Raw genomic sequence first — 16,440 nt, forward strand, 5'->3', positions numbered from 1 at the left:
ATTTGGGAATACGTACGTACCACTCGTATGATAAAAGTACCATACCCATATCTTAATTTAAATCAAATATTTACAGTTAATTGTATTATTTAATTGTACAAGTTCCCCTGCTGTAGCGAAAAATGAAGCCAAATCCTTTTCAAGGACTTCGCCATCCCTTCAAAAGCTGGAATTTAATGTTCATAATCCACCGAAACCTTCATTTTTCAACCAATTTTTACTAAAAAGCAAACAAAAAACTATTTAGTTTGGTGAACATTTTTTATAACATTTCAAATTTTTTTTTGTGTATTTTTTTTGTTTTGGAAGATCCGTACAATTGTTTTTAACTAGTTTTTGTTATGTAACATTTATTAACTGGAACAGGAGAGTACACTTCAAAATTGTTACTTTTTCTGCATTTTGCACAAAAAATTTAATATAATCAAATAAAATTCAGAAATCAGGCTTAACTGGTCTCTTGCAAATATTGTAAGCTTTCATAAAAAATAAAATAAAAATTAATCAAATGAAATGAAAAATGAAGGCTCCAGTGAATTACGAACACTAAATGCCAGTTTTGAACCACTAAGCAGCAGGGGGTTTATTGTTCTCTTTCAGTGGACCTGGAAACTCAGCGTGCAACACCATCCTGGGCACAACTTTCCCTGTGCTTTATAGATTGTACAAAGATAACCGATTAAATAGAAACCTTTAAGTGAGGTGCGAAACAAACTGGGGAAGGTTTTCATTATATTTTATAGGGGACATTTTTATTTTTTATACATATTCTCCGTTAAAAAAATACCTCTGAAAAATGCAGAGCCGATTTAAAGGACAGTTTAAGAAATATAGGACAAAAGGCGTCCTTTATTTTGAAAAAATTATAAAGGTAACCCCCTGTCCTTTAAAATAAAGGACGGATGGTCACCGTACGTATGGGTCCATAGGTTCCGTTTTCGCTTTTTCAGAGCATCACTGAGCTTTCGGCCTTATAACTGCAAAACTTGAAATCCTACATAAAATCTAATATGTACATATGTTAGACTGTCCGAAAAGAACAAAGTTGTTTTTTGTTAACGCATACCCCCTCATTATATTGGTTTTGTATTAAAAGCTATGCAAATAAAATATTATGCAATTCGGACCACGGCAATCCGTGCCGACTTGCAGTCAAAGTTATCAGAATACTCAGTGTGCAGCTCGAGTGTTTTTTTTTACTCCATACAGTATTAGGGCATAATATTTAGTAAATCTGGGTTTTTAGTTTTTAACAGGTAGCCGGGATTTTTTTCAAAGGACCACAAATTATAATATATTTCCAAAAGTTTACACAAAATATGGAAGTATGGGTATCAATTAAAAGAAATTTAAAAACAAGATTAATTATAACTTTTGTTTTTAATTATCCTTTTGGAACCTGTAAAAAATATCCTTTAAAAATATTCTCCTTCAAGATTTTTAATTTTGAATTCAATTTGAAAAATCTTCGTTTAATTTAAATCTTATTAAGATATGTATATAAGGATATTAAAGGATAAAAATCACAAATGATATTTTAGGTTAAATAATTTTTTCGATGTTGTTTGGAGAAATCCTGCCGTTCTATTAATAATTGAAAGATGCTGATTTACTAGAAATACTTTATTAGTAATAATAAGTTATTAACTAAAACTTCAACTAAAGGTCGACACGGGTTATCGTTATCCTACGGCCATAAAACTTCATGTATATACTACTTAGGCTAAAAAGCGCTAAAATAGGGGGCAGCATATCAAAATTTGCAAACAAATTTGTTTCCATATTTTCTTGGGACAGTCTAATGTATGTATATAAAAATCTCGTGTCACGGTGTTTGTGGTCGAACGCCTCCGAAATCGCTGGATATATAGGTATGAGAAAAGGTCGTAAATTTTATTTTGTACCGCTAGGTGAAGGATGCATGGCACCTCCCGTACAACCGAATGTTTCATACTGCATATCTCTGGAAATTTGCATGGTAGAGTACCGGAACTTGGTATGAAGATATGGCACCTCCAATACAAGTCATACTGTATATCGCTGAAAGTATTCTTGGTAGAGTACCGGACTTGATATGAATATACGCTCACTCCATTATATCTGCGTGCACCCTTGTTTTTTTTTAATATTCACAATGTTTTGCAAGCTATAATTCTTTTTTTGTTTTTGTTATTTTTTTTGGCCTTTATAACAATTATATTCAACAATTTATATTGAGCTCGAGGCCGTTTTAAATGTAAATTTTTATTGTGGAAAAGCAACAATAATTTGAAAAAAAAAATTTGAAAATATTGGAAAAAAGCAAACGATAATTTACAAGGCGTACTTAGCACGGTGCATAGGCAACTGGCTGAGTCAGTGGGATCGTCGGTTCGAATCCTACTGAAAGAAGTCTGATGAGGAAATGTGGTGATTTCCGAAATAGCTATCACTTCTACCATTTTTTCAAATTATTGTTGCTTTTCCACAATGAAAATTTACATTTAAAACGGCCTCGAGCTCAATATAAATAGTTGAATATAATTTTTTTTGGTATTTTTTTACAGAAATATGGGTAATGCTAAAAAAAACAAGTAAGAAAGTCTAAGTTCGGGCGGAGCCGAACATTAAATACCCGGCGCAAGTATTAAATATATGTTTTCCACCTTTCCGAAAGCTACCGCTACATGATAAGCCGGCGTGTATAAATTTTAAGTAAACTAGCGTCCTTAAATTTCAAAATATTGAAATTTCAAGCATTTCTGAAATTTACCGTTATATGAAAAGCGGCCGTAATTTTAGTCCGATTTCAACAATTTTCAATGGTTTACTTTTAGGTGGCAAGCACAATAACCATACCGAGTTTGGTACAAATTGCTAGAACGGTTAGCGAGATACATATACGTGATCATAAGTGGGCGGTGCCACGCCCATTTTCCAAAATTTTATCATAAACGTATTTCCTGGCAAAGAATTGTTGCAACCATCATTTTGAATAAATTAGCTTTAATATTTACTGATTTATCGAGGATTTCGTATTTCTCGAAATTGCCGTTATAAGGGATGTGGGCGTGGTTATTGTCCGATTTTAAAAATTGGTATGCTGTACCAGGGCCAACAACTGTGCCAAGTTTGGAATAAATTGATGCAGCGGTTACCAAGATATACACATGTAACCATAAGTGGGCGTGGCTACGCCCATTTTCAAAAAAATGTTAATATTCTTATTTTTCGTCTAAAATTTATTATAAATATCAATTTTGAGTGAATTATCTTCAGTAGTTACTAAAATATCGCAATTTTTGTATTTCTGAAAATTACCGTTATATGGGAGGTAGGCGTGGTTATTGTCCGATTTTGCCCGTTTTCAATACCATCCGTCCTACGCCCGAAAGAAGTACACGTACCAAGTTTCGTTAAGATATCTTAATTTTTACTCGAGTTATCGTGTGCACAGACGGACGGACGGACAGACAGCCACCGCTTAATCGATTTCTCTTTTCATTCTGATCATTTATGTATACATTTGTCTATATCTATCTCGATTCGTTTTGCCTGTTACAAACAACCGTTATGTGAACAAAGTTATAATACCCTTGTGCACAAGTGCGCTCGGGTATAAAAACATATAAATCAAAGCTTCAAACTGTATATAAAATTTAGGAAAATTTAACGAATTTTCATGAGACTTACTTTACTCACTTACGATACCAACACATATTTCGAATATAAGCCAAATCGGATAATAGATACAATTTTTAGTAATACCTCGACCCCAGCGCCACCTGACGGGTCAAACTGTGAATGTTAACTATGCAGAGACCCACTCAAATACACACAAAACATTTCGTTAAAACCGCCCTCCAGCGAGTTCGGAGACAATTGTCGCTTTCGTACTAGTTACATTAGTAGTTCCAATAGCATGTTATGCTCCAGGTAGTAATAAACCGAGCTATTGGTTACATATTGCATTTTCTAAAAGCCGTTTTAATATAATAAGTAGTGCTCCCTTATTACATAAAGGATTTTGTTATTTATCATTTAAATACAAATAATAAATTTTGAATACTTATCCATGTTCTGTTTCCCTCGTGTGACCACCACGCAAATACCGGACTGAAAAGTACCAAAATAAAGCAGTACATATGTAGATACCCCTTTTTACATAACTACTATATCTTAAATTGTTTTGGGGGCAATTCACGTCAAATGTCCCAGCGCCCTGAGCGGTGCAAAACAAGCTACAGTATATTTTGCTTAGCTGCCCATCCTTCTTTGCACGAAAAATTTGTGCGCTTAACCGAAAAAAGCACTTAAGCGAATTTTCTTTGCTACTTCAATGAGGAAGGTATCCCAATCCCTATGAAACCAAATAATGGAGGAGCATCTACCACGTAGAAATTACTGAAAGCGAAATTTTTTGCAAATGATATCTAATTATCTATATACCTTAGGGCGGGTCAATTTGTATGGATCGATTTTTGTCGACATTGTTCCTAGCATATTCGGATTCTTCATAAAATTCTAAGAAAAAAATTCCTCCAGACCATAGCTCTAAAGTCAATTTCGAGCCTGCGCATTTTTAAAAGAAGATATCTTATAAATAAAAATGAATTGCTGTCCGTTAGCCTCGCTAAGACTCGAAAACGGCTTGACCGATTTGAATATTTTTTTATTTTTTTTGGTTTGTTTTTTTATAATATCCGGATGGTTAAAACCAGAAAAAATAGAGAGTTGCCACCTGTTCAAAAATTTCAGTATATGTAAGTTAATGATATAAATTAGATATTACAATATGGCTGTCAAAAGAAAGAGGTTATGAAGGCTTGCAGGCGAAAATATTTTTGAGGGGGGTTGCCACCTGTTTCAAAATTTAATTAAATTAAATTGCTAAGACAAATTAAATGTTTCAATATGGGTATCAAATTAAAAAGGTTTAAGAAGGCTTACTACTGAAAATATTTTTGAGTCGAGTTGCCACCAATTTCGAAAATTTAATTCAATTAAGTTAATAAGATAAAGTATGTATTATAATATAGGTGTCAAACAAAAAGTATTTGAAAAATTATTGATTAAGAAATATTTTCTATAGGCCTGCCACTTACTTGAGCGGTAAAAACTAAAAGCCATACTCGCAAATATTATTCAAAGCTTTTGAGGCTCGCATCAATGTGGAATACTGTAACTCCGTCAAGTTAGTCTTTATTGATGGCAAACAAAGTACTATCATGTTTGGCAATATATCACCCCATCGAACAATGCATCGAAATTTTAAACAAAAAACAAAACCGACTTCAATTCTCATATACAAATTTAAGAGTACCGTTATTTTCTTCATGGCCCAATTATCGGATCTACACTCAATTAGTAGGAGATTACCTCTGAGGAACAACCTTTCCTTTAAAAAAGAATTATAGAAAACGTATAACGTAGTCCAAAGCTATGCGGTAACATACATAAAAAAATATACCGACGAATTGATAAAATATGCAGATTAATATTTAATAAAGTGTTGCGGATATATTTTTTTAATACAAACCTGTGCTTGGGAGTTTATTGATACGAAAAATTAATTTCTGATATCTATTTTTTATTTAAAAAACCGCAAGATTGCACTACAAAGCAAATTACATATTTTTTACTATTGTAACGGGAGAAGTTACTGTATATATTTTTTTATATGTACAGTGTTGAACAAAAGTTTTGGCACACTAAATTTTCGCTTACATGTATGCAAAGTTTTTAATTTATTTCTGATATTTTTTTATAAAAACATAGTTCTTACTACACCAAACTACATAAGAATCAAATGTGTAAACCTTGTGAAAAACTCAGGAAAATTCAATAAATCTGCATACTAATTTGCAATTTTATATTCAGATTTTCAAGCAACTTTAAACTTGCACTTTGATAAACAAAAATTGAATGGATTATTAAACTGCATACCTGGAATTTTTCTAAATACTTTGCCTATATTGCGTAAAATTCACTGTGCCAATACTTTTGCTCGTTACTGTAAGTAAATAAAACTTTAGCTTTAAAAAACCAAAAAAATAATAAATAAAGTTTTACAATATTTCAAAATAATTTTTCGAATCATAAATTTTTTTATGATTAACAGTGTATTTATATTTTTTTTTGGTTTTAGATCCTTTTTGCTTTCAACACGAGGTATCTTTTTTCTACTTTCTATTGTCAAAACCATAATTCCCTCTCTATTTTTATCAATCAATCAATCAATTTTATAATTTTTTTTTCCGGCATTTTTCCTAATTACAAGTAGAGCTTTATGAAACTTTTATAACACCAAATGTGTATCAAGCTTAGGATTTTGTGTTATCTGGGCAGGCTTATTAATTTAACCAGAGAATATATTTCGTTTATTAAGTTTACCCAGTGGTTAAAACTTGTTGAATTTTTATTTAAAAAGGTAAGGAATAAGCGAGTGGATGAAAAATATATAACGGTAAGAACAGCCCATATATATGTATATGAAAGAATACACACATGCGACGACTCTAGCCATTGTTTGTCACTCCTTTAAATTATAGTTATTTTTTTCTTATTGTATTAAAAAAAATAACGTTCATAACACTTTAGTAAATATTAATAAGTATATATTAAAGACTAGAAAATGACCCGGTGAACTTCATATCATCTATAATTTATTTGAATTTCGCTTTGATCAATTATAACAAATCTTCAAAAAGCAATGCAATGATATCATTAATACTGCCTGCTGTTATAGCTGATAAATGACTCCACACCTATGAGATGTGTCACGCCCCTTTTTACAAACTCATTTATATACATATCACTTTCCATAAGCACCTACCATAGGTATCTGTGCATTTCAAATTTCGAGTTCATGCGACTATAATTCCGAAGTTAGAGCTGATTAAAAATTTTCACTATGGGAGGTATCCCCCATCCCCCTCCCCCCTTGGCGAGTTCCAATTTTTTTACCCTACTATAGGTCCAGGAGTCATGGCAATACTTTGGCAAAATTTTATTCGATTCTGTCCATCCGTTTAGGCTGCAACCTGGCACATACATGCATACATACTCCCACATATATATATGAGATTTGCTTTGAAGCGCCATCTTGCGGGTCTTTAAATAAAAAATAGATATCAGAAATGAATTTTTCATATCATAAAACTCTGGAGCACAACTCTTTATTATAAAAAAAAACATTCCTAACACTTTAGTATATATTAATCTGATTATGGACTTAGTATTAATTAAATATATTTTCTTTTAAAATTGCGCAGGCTCGAAATTGATTTTAGAGCTATGGTCTAAAGGGCTTTTTTTCTTAGAATTTTATGTAGAATCCGAATCTGCTAGGAACGATGTTGAAAAAAAAATTGACCCGCCTAAATAAAAAATTAAAAAAAAATTAATTAATTAATAAATTGACCTACATAAAATTATAGCCGTTTTCGTTGTTCTTCGAGATGAGAAAAATAAATAAAAGCTTGTCAAATTAGGGTAAGTGTATGGCCAGTGCAGGTAAACGTAATACTTTCTTTGACAATTGATAACAGCTGCACAATTTTTAAGGCAGGTATCTCTAATGTGCAGGTATGTTGAATGCATCTATCGGAGCAGTTTCCATATAAATAAATAAAATAATGCCACTGATGCGCATTTTGGGGAAGGTATCTCAAATGTGCACTTAAGAATAAAGGCAGCAAAGCAAAATATACTGTACTTCTCGACTAGCTGCGAAGCAGACATAAAATAGGAAAAATAATTCGAAAACTATGATTTCTATAGATTATGGTAATTTTTAATATTGTTTTTAGTTATCTCAATCGAAAGATCAAGTCTTTTTACATATAAATCACGAATAAAAAAGGACTTTTTTTTTACTTTTCCGAGTTATAAAGCCTTTTGGAGCGCAGCGTGCTAATCTGCTAACCGTGTGAGTCATAATAATATTGTTATAACTTTGCAACTACTTGATGTTTAATTCTGAAACTTTCGCAAAAACTTCGCTACATAGTTTTAAAACTGTTTTAAAACAAAAAATTTATTTCAAACTTAATAACACAACTTTCGCATTTGAAAACAAACACCCTCTTAATTCTCATAAAAAAGTTATAAACCTGTAATTTTATTTGTAATGAGTATTGAGAAGTGGTGTTAAACTTAAATTCTTTGGGATAGTTTGTAGTTTATTGTGTGACAATTTCAAATCGATCGATACACAAACGACTGAGATATAGCGCGTTTAAATGACGATTTTGTTAAAAATATCAAGAATCAGTTCAGCCTAATAATAAAATTTCAAACAACGTCACGCTGCAGCTTTTGTACGTTCGATCACAGGAAAATAAATAGCGAAGATCATAGCAAAAACAAATTTAAATTTGAACAAATCTTCGCCTGGCTTGATTCAAAGCGAACATTTGAAAGCACACTTATATGTTGTGCCTGTAGCTGAGTGCGCAAAGGGCTGGCTGCAATTAGTTGCGGCCGAAAATGTTCAAGTTCAAATCTCATCTCACTATGCAGAACATGTAATTTAAAATCTTTATTTCAGTTTTTTTTTTTTAATTATGAAAAAGTATCTGTGAAGTGCACAACGAAAAAAAGTGGTTCGGTTACTGGTTACATGTTACTACTAAAAGTACTAGTGAAAGGTTACGCAGGTGTCACCACTTAGGACAACTCCATGTTAAATGCGACAGTAGAAAGCATGGCTGGTAGATTTGCAAGGTACCGGTATTCGAATCCCGAAAACTGGTGAACTCACTAGTTCTGTACTAGTATTTCCGCTGCAGGGCGGTTCACTCACAAATACATGTACAAAAGAATTTTATACGTACTATACATTCAAAAATAGGTAAAAGTTTCAGCACCTTTTACCTTTCTATGAATGTATCCACTGACTACCATATTTAGTTTTTTCTTGTTTCGTAATTGGTATAAATAACATAGTTTTCAGTGTAGTATACTAAGTAGTATAATAAAAGGATGTCATGCAAAAGTTTTGTAAGTAAAATGACTCAAGTTATGAACACCAAAATTAACCAAAGGCGTAACCTAAAGGAATAAAAAAATAGGTTTATATTGGAACAAATGCATATTTATTTCAAAACCATCTAACGAAAAACAAAACCTTTAGTTTTTTTTCAAGGAATTAAACCGATTCAAAATAACGTTCCGGTTTCGATTTCGGTGTTGCCAAGTGTTTCAGTTTCGTTTTTGGTTTCGTTCTTTCAAATTTGTTTCGGTTCCGGTTTCGTTCCAGTTTTGGTTTTGGAATAAAAAAATGAAAACAAGTTTGGGGGGAAAAAATATTTATTAAAAAAGGTTTGTTTTTGGCGATATTAAACATTGTGATTAATTTTAATTTATATAAAGAAAAGACCTCTGAATCAATTATACAAACTCATAACCATATTCCACCACATTTGCTCCTCAAGCTCAATAAAAATTGTTTAGTATGAAAAACAAAAACAAAATTAAAATGCCTTTTTTAATCTTGGCTGCCAATACAGCTGCGAATATTTGCGCTAAAATTTCAAATGCTGGTCCATCGCGTTATAAGGCTTTTGCAAAAATTTAGGAGACGCCCAACTTTATACATACATATGTAGCGAGGAGGAATCTGCAATCTGAGATCGAGAACAGCATTACTCAAGAGACTAGAATATATCATAAACAGGTAAAGATAACGTGAAAGGAACTCCCCTGGTTTCAGCAGGATTGTATCATTCCTCCACCACGGTGCACCGCTACATATTTTTAAATTTTTTTTTTTATAAAAGCCCCATAACGCAAATACGAAAATCATAGCAAACAAAGATTTAAAATTATATTTAAATCACGAAGAAGGCAGAGCTGGAGCGTCGGTGTCTACTCGAACGGCATCGCAAAGCCAGCGGTGACGTGGAATGCGCTGACTGTTTTTTTGATGACAGGAGATACTTCGTCCTGTCCTCGTTTACCGCCAGACCCATTCCCTGTGCTTCCTTATCCAAGCTATTTACTGGAATGCTTTTATTTACTTTTCCATTGATTTCATAGCAGACTGAGCCGCAGCGAAGCCTGGCCGAGCTCACCAGTATTTCATAAGCTTTTGGTTTAAAGATAAGTATTCATTTAGTTTTAATATTATTATTGAGCTTTGTACCACGATTATGTTTATTAGGAAAAGTGGAAAAAGCAACAAAGTCTAAGCGGAAGATGTTATTTTGGAGAACACCACATCTTCTCATCAGACTTGTTTTTCTAGACTTCAACAGGGATCGAACCCGCATCATCGATGTGCAAAGTCAGAAACGCGGAGTGTGCATAGTTCAGTCGTTAGCGCTTCTGACTTTGCACATCGATGATGCGGGTACGATCCCTGCTGAAGTCTAAAAAAAGAAGTCTGATGAAGAGATGTGGTGATCTCCGAAATAGCTGCTATAACTTCTACCGCTTAGACTTTGTTGCCTTTTCTATTTTCCTAATAAACACAATCGTGGTACAAAGCCCAATAACAATATTAAAATAAAGTATTAATAAGCCTCAATAAAATTGACAGATACTCATTTAGTTTTAAAGTTGCAATGAGAATGCATGTAAATTGGTTGATCAATGAATATTTTTAAAAATTTTTTCAGCACTTGATTACTTCAGGTACCACCAAAAACTGTATCCGTTTGCGAGGCCTACCTTATGAAGCCCTAGTAGAGCACATTCTTCATTTCTTGGATGATTTTGCAAAACATATTATATATCAGGGCGTGCACATGGTCATTAATGCTCAAGTAAATATTTCATTATAAGTATACATTTGTGGTTATTATGATGCTCTCACATATTAATTAAGCTTAACAAATTATAAATCCTTTGTATTTCATAGGGACAGCCCAGTGGCGAGGCTTTCATTCAAATGGACTCAGAAGAGTCTGCTCGCCTATGCGCACTGCGCAAACATAACCAATTTATGATGTTTGGTAAAAAGTATCGTTACATCGAAGTGTTCCAGTGTTCCGGGGATGACATGAATATGGTGTTGAATGGTGGCCTGCAGTCACCCATTGCCACAACACCTCACCCTCATCATCCTGCTGCAGCTAAGCAGACATCGCTTCTCTCACCGGGTATGTTACCTCAACCGTCGCCGTCCAACGCACAAGCAATTAGTTCTCATGCGCATGCTCACGCCCACAATCAGGGCCATACTCATTCTCACGCTCATAACCAAGGGCACAGTGCCCACATGACACATGCGCATGCAATGCAATCGTCACCATCAATGGCAGCAGCAGTTGCCGCCCTATCGCAACAACAACATGTGGCTCTGCCTCCAACGAATCCACAGTCTGTGGCAGCTATAGCAGCCTCTGCAGGTAGCTTATCGCCGTTTATAGCGGCCACGGTCGGAGCTCCATCAAATTCCGCGCAGCCTCAGAGCATTGCAGCTCAATCAAATGCTGCCGCCGCCGTTGCAGCTGCTGCTGCCGCTCAAAATGCTGTTACTGTTGGTAGTTTAGGTACACCTCAAGCCTCAACTTTGCAAATGCCTTCGAGCGCTTCCACAGCCGTTAGCGCACAATCTCAAGCTATGGCTCCATTTCCTTTCAATTTTTCTCTTCCTCCACCTCAGATGAGTATGGCTGCAAATCCCGCACTCATTGCTCAGCAACAGGCACAATTTATTGCACAACAAAGTTTAATAGCGCGTCAGCAGGCTGCGGCTGTGGCCGCCGAACAACAACAACAACAGCTGTATGCCAACTTCATGAGCCCATTGCTGTTTCAGCATCCATCTTCTGGAGGGGCAACGAATGTTGCCTCACCAAATGTTGCCTCCGCTGGTGCCGCTGGCAACCAGCCTCAATTTGTGCTTATGCCACGCCACTTTTCCTTTCAACCGTTTCCGATCGGCTATATCCCACAGGGCTATCAATATGCAGCAACTGCAGCCGGTGTGTGTGGTGCAGCCATGCCGGCGGCAGCTGCGGGCATTTTGCCTAGCTCGGCATTGACAGCGGCCACTTCGTTGTCTCATTCTATGAAGCGATCATATGATAACGCTTTCCAACACGAAACTAATGTGGCGACTGCCGCCAAGCGTGCTCTCACACGCCCCCCTGCTACTGGTGGTGTATACCAGTTCTTCAATCCGGGACTGTAGTTGAAATAAAATACAGATAAGTATTTTTTTTTTAATGGTGAAATGTTTGTGGCGATTGCGTTGTTGTAAGAAAAGCCTGTATTTCTAATACAGATGGGCATTTAACGGTATGATTGACCTGTAACACAACATCCTTATAAACAAATATTCATATTGTCTATATTGACATACTTACATAAGTACTATATAATTACAAATAGTTAAACAGGTATAAATACATACATAATTACACAGATATCACACAAACATTAACCCATTTCAAATCATGAACTTATTCTACTTAATAAGAGCTATATAGTTTGTTCGTAGAATTAAGCTTACAATTGTGTTACTATATTGCGATTACTTTAAACTGAAAATTCTATTAAAATAGTAGATAAATATTTGCATTATTATGAAAATCTTACCTATAAGATACTTTGGGCAATCTATATTTCTTAAGCAGAGAGTGAGGTAAATTGTGCTCAATCTAAATTGTCGGGATTTTAATAGTTATAAAATAATTATTATAAACGAGTAATTTTCAAAAAGTTTAACCCGGCATTAGAAGATAGACAAAGACGAACCAACTTGAAAAGTTGAAAGAGGCTAGCAATATTCATTAGCAAAGTGTTTAATTTCACCTGTGACAATTATAGTATATTTTGTGCAATTTATTTCTGTAAAATTTTGATATTTCTTTTGCAATTAAAGAGAAAATTTAAGCTAAACACTTCGCAAATGAATATTGCAAGGTGTTGGATTTCCATTTGCCTTGAAACAGCTATCATAATAATTCTCAATTTAACTGGGCTTTTATATTTCTTACACTAATTATACTTAAGAGCATACTTCGTTTATGTATGTACCTTTTAAAAATTTTTCATTTCGATTTTAATTGATAAAATTTAGCTCAATAGAATTTTATATTCTATGTATAACGCTCGTATCTATACTTTCTTTCGAGGTATAATACTTTTTTTGGATTCCAAAAATGGATACTGCGGTTTTTTCCAAAATGCTGCATTTATATTTTTTTTCTGTCTAAATTTTTTAATACACAGTTTTCGCGGAAACACGTTTTTAAAAATGCTTATGTATGCATACATATATACTATTATGTAAAACAATAGGGACATGACATCTTGACCAGTTTTGATTATTTTCTTTTCGGTTGTTTAATGTTTAATACTTTTTTATTAAAGTCTGGTTAATTATATAATAATTAAAAAAATTGCAAGTAGGTAGTTTGGTAGCTTATTAAGGTGCAAGTTTCAATAGGCTAAGAATTCTCGTTGATTTTTGATTATTTTTTTTTGCAGACGGTGTTATTATTTTCTTCCATATAAAAGAAATTGTCTAACATAGTAACTTTGTATGAAAGCATACAAAAGAAATTGTCGAACGCATACAAAAGTAATTGTGACGCTGTAAAAACAAAATCAAAAATCAACGGTATTATGTCGACACTTTAAACTAGAATATGCCACGTTTTTGAATTCCAATTTTTGTATAAAGTGAGAAATTTGGATTTACATGGCTTTTGTTTTACATATCATTTTGTCTCGGGGTGTACAATAAAAGAATAGTAATATACTGTTTTTTCCGTAAAAAGATACGAGCGTTATTTATGTATCATAATAAGTGTTTTATGAAATCACTTTGAGTGTACAAAAGTTTTTGCGAATTTTACATACCTATTTATAACAATGATTAAAATATGTAAGTACGTATATCGTTTCTCAGAGAGAATAACCTAAGAACACTCGAAACTAAACAATAACAAAGCTTTGAATATATACATGTTCAAGTGTGCATACGCACACACATATGAATGTACATACATACATATGTATATACTAAACATATATGTATGTATATGTACATATGCATGTACGGCACATAAAAGTATCTGCATTTTGTCTACACCTTATATTATTTAACCTAATACAACGTTTCCAAGATTCTTAATTCGCCCTCACATTCGTAATTCGCTCTCCTATTCGTCATTCGCCATCCAACTACCTTGGACTTACGTAATTCGCCATACACAATTTTGTCAGCGAATTACCTCATTTGTAGAATTACCATGCGAACGACGAACGAATCGGTGTCTTCTCTAATGTTTATCGGAAATATATCGAAATTTGACTGCAAAAACAAAATAATAAAAAAGGAAGACGAATTATTGCCGTAATTAATGAAATAGTAATTAATAAATTATTGTCTATATAAATTAAAATGTTTGATGATAACTTACATTTCCTCTCCATCTTCAGTACTTGCAGTAAACAAAAATAATAATAAATAGCGAGGAACAAGAACAAGAAGTAAAGTTGCCAAAAGGATTACGAATATTCGTGGAAACAGGGTTGTTCACGAATTACTTAGAGAGCGAATTACAAATCGTGAAAACGTCGATAAGCCTGTATTCTTAAAATGGGAAAACATTTTTTACCCCTGCATCATTGATTTAATTGCAATTAAAAGTCTTTCAATTGATTGTTATCCTCAAATCAAATCTTAAGAATTAAATGCTTATTTGCGCAATATTTTTTGTACCTATATATACTACCTACAGATCTGTAATTCTTAAGATTTATTAAACATTTTATTATATGTTAAGTTTGCTTAAATAATTCGGATGTGAGATTAACGTGTATACACAAATTCTAGAATTATTAGTTCATCAGAGTATGTGCGTATTTGGTGTAGTCGCAAATCGATTTACGTCTTTTGTCTTTTCTTTACCCTTCTTCATACACCCAGAAAAAAGTCAGCTAAAAATATTTTTCTGAACACATGATTTGTTAACTTTAACTAAATAATGTACTATAACCAAATTATGTGTTAAGAAAAATATATTTAGCTGATTTTTTTCTGGGTTTATCTTTTCATAGCATCACTTCCAAATTGTTTCTTAAGTTGATCCCCTGTAAAATTATTTGTCTTACATTTTTTTACTGCTCACTTTTTCTGTGACTAATAATAATATATTCAATATCAGGCCGGGAATGTAGGAGGCACTTCTGTATACCAAAAAACTGAGTTCTACAATCAGTACGTTCCACAAATAGTCCATGTTCAAAAAAAAAACAAGTACGAACAGTGTTGTCTTCGGCTATTACTGCATTTGAGATTAGTTGTTTGGGGGCTAAACAAAAGTTTTACCTTCACTGCATACATAGAGAAATTATATAAAATAACTCATATGTGAACAATCAGTGGCATGGAAGACATACATACCTTAATTGTGAAAAACGTATGATTTTGCGTTTGATTTCTTGCTTTTAAAAAATTATTCACTAATTGCACGCAGGTCGAACGTCGTGAATATTTAAAACAAGCTCGAAAGGCTGGTTCCACTTATGAAAGAAAATCCCAATACTCTGTTGGCACGATCAGTGAGAATAATATCGTAGAGCTGTTGATAGTTTTCAAATATTTTAAATAGATTTGGCTCGAGAGTATTGGTGCAGCACAGCGGACAGAAGGGCCACAAACCCCTCCTTAGACAGTCGGAAGGTTTTCATAAATCTGTAAACGAATTTCCTAAATATATTGTATGTCAAAATATATTCGAAAGACGACACTTAAACGTTTCCTACTCCTGGCCAGTTTACTAAGCTCTCATCCTCTGACGAATCGTCGTACCAGAACTCCGCTGTACTCATTTTTATCAAGTTTTTATAAACTCGCTTTATTTTATACTCCATTTTATTTTGCACAAATTTACATAAATATGTGTAAGCACATTATTTAGTTTGCGCGATTTGTAACCAAAACGTCTCAGCGTTGAAACGTTGTGAACAACCTAAACGAGCTAAATTCACAATAGCGATATTCTTCATGGAATGAGTCTAATAATACCAAATGAAAATTCGTTCGATCAGCACTTTCGACCACAGTCGAAGACCGAATGCAACTCATAATAGGGGTCTACATGTCTGCGACAAATATATTGCCATAGTAATAGAAAATACTTTTAGAATTTCTATGAAATCAGGCCTGGCAAATTTGGGACCCAGCGGTCTTAATAATTAATTATGGGAAGAGTATATGCAGGCTAACGAGGTAGCAATTGCGCGCTTGAAAAACAACAAAGCTGCTGGAGCTGACAGCCTGCCAGCTGAGCTATTCAAGGACGGCGGAGAGGAGTTGATAAAGTGCATGCATCAACTCAGTTGGTACAGAAGAGAAACGACTGGCGTGCTTTGTTGAGATCGGCCAAAATCGCTAAGGCGGTTGCAGCGCCAAATAAGAAGAAGAAGAATATGAAGGTTAATTAAATGCATATGTATGAATTTCTCTAACTGAACTACATAAGACTGCGATGATTG

General features: G+C 33.8%; 1 protein-coding gene across 4 annotated transcripts in view; it reads left to right on the forward strand.

The window, feature by feature from the left end:
• LOC118742289 (RNA-binding protein fusilli-like) overlaps positions 1-16,440 on the forward strand; it is a 77,441-nt gene that overhangs the window by 35,905 nt on the left and 25,096 nt on the right. For 3 of the 4 annotated variants that reach the window (XM_036474248.1, XM_036474249.1, XM_036474250.1), the window contains exons 5-6: positions 10,602-10,748; positions 10,844-15,196. In XM_036474248.1, coding sequence (XP_036330141.1) covers positions 10,602-10,748; positions 10,844-12,121 — 1,425 coding nt within the window. In that variant the 3' untranslated portion in view covers positions 12,122-15,196. Of the gene's footprint in view, positions 1-10,601; positions 10,749-10,843; positions 15,197-16,440 lie in introns of those variants that run through there. The other variant, XM_036474251.1, reaches the window with a different exon arrangement.

Source organism: Rhagoletis pomonella, unplaced genomic scaffold, assembly GCF_013731165.1.
Source record: "Rhagoletis pomonella isolate Grant_MI unplaced genomic scaffold, Rhpom_1.0 Rhpom_scaffold_00007, whole genome shotgun sequence".
Taxonomy (NCBI): domain Eukaryota; kingdom Metazoa; phylum Arthropoda; class Insecta; order Diptera; family Tephritidae; genus Rhagoletis; species Rhagoletis pomonella.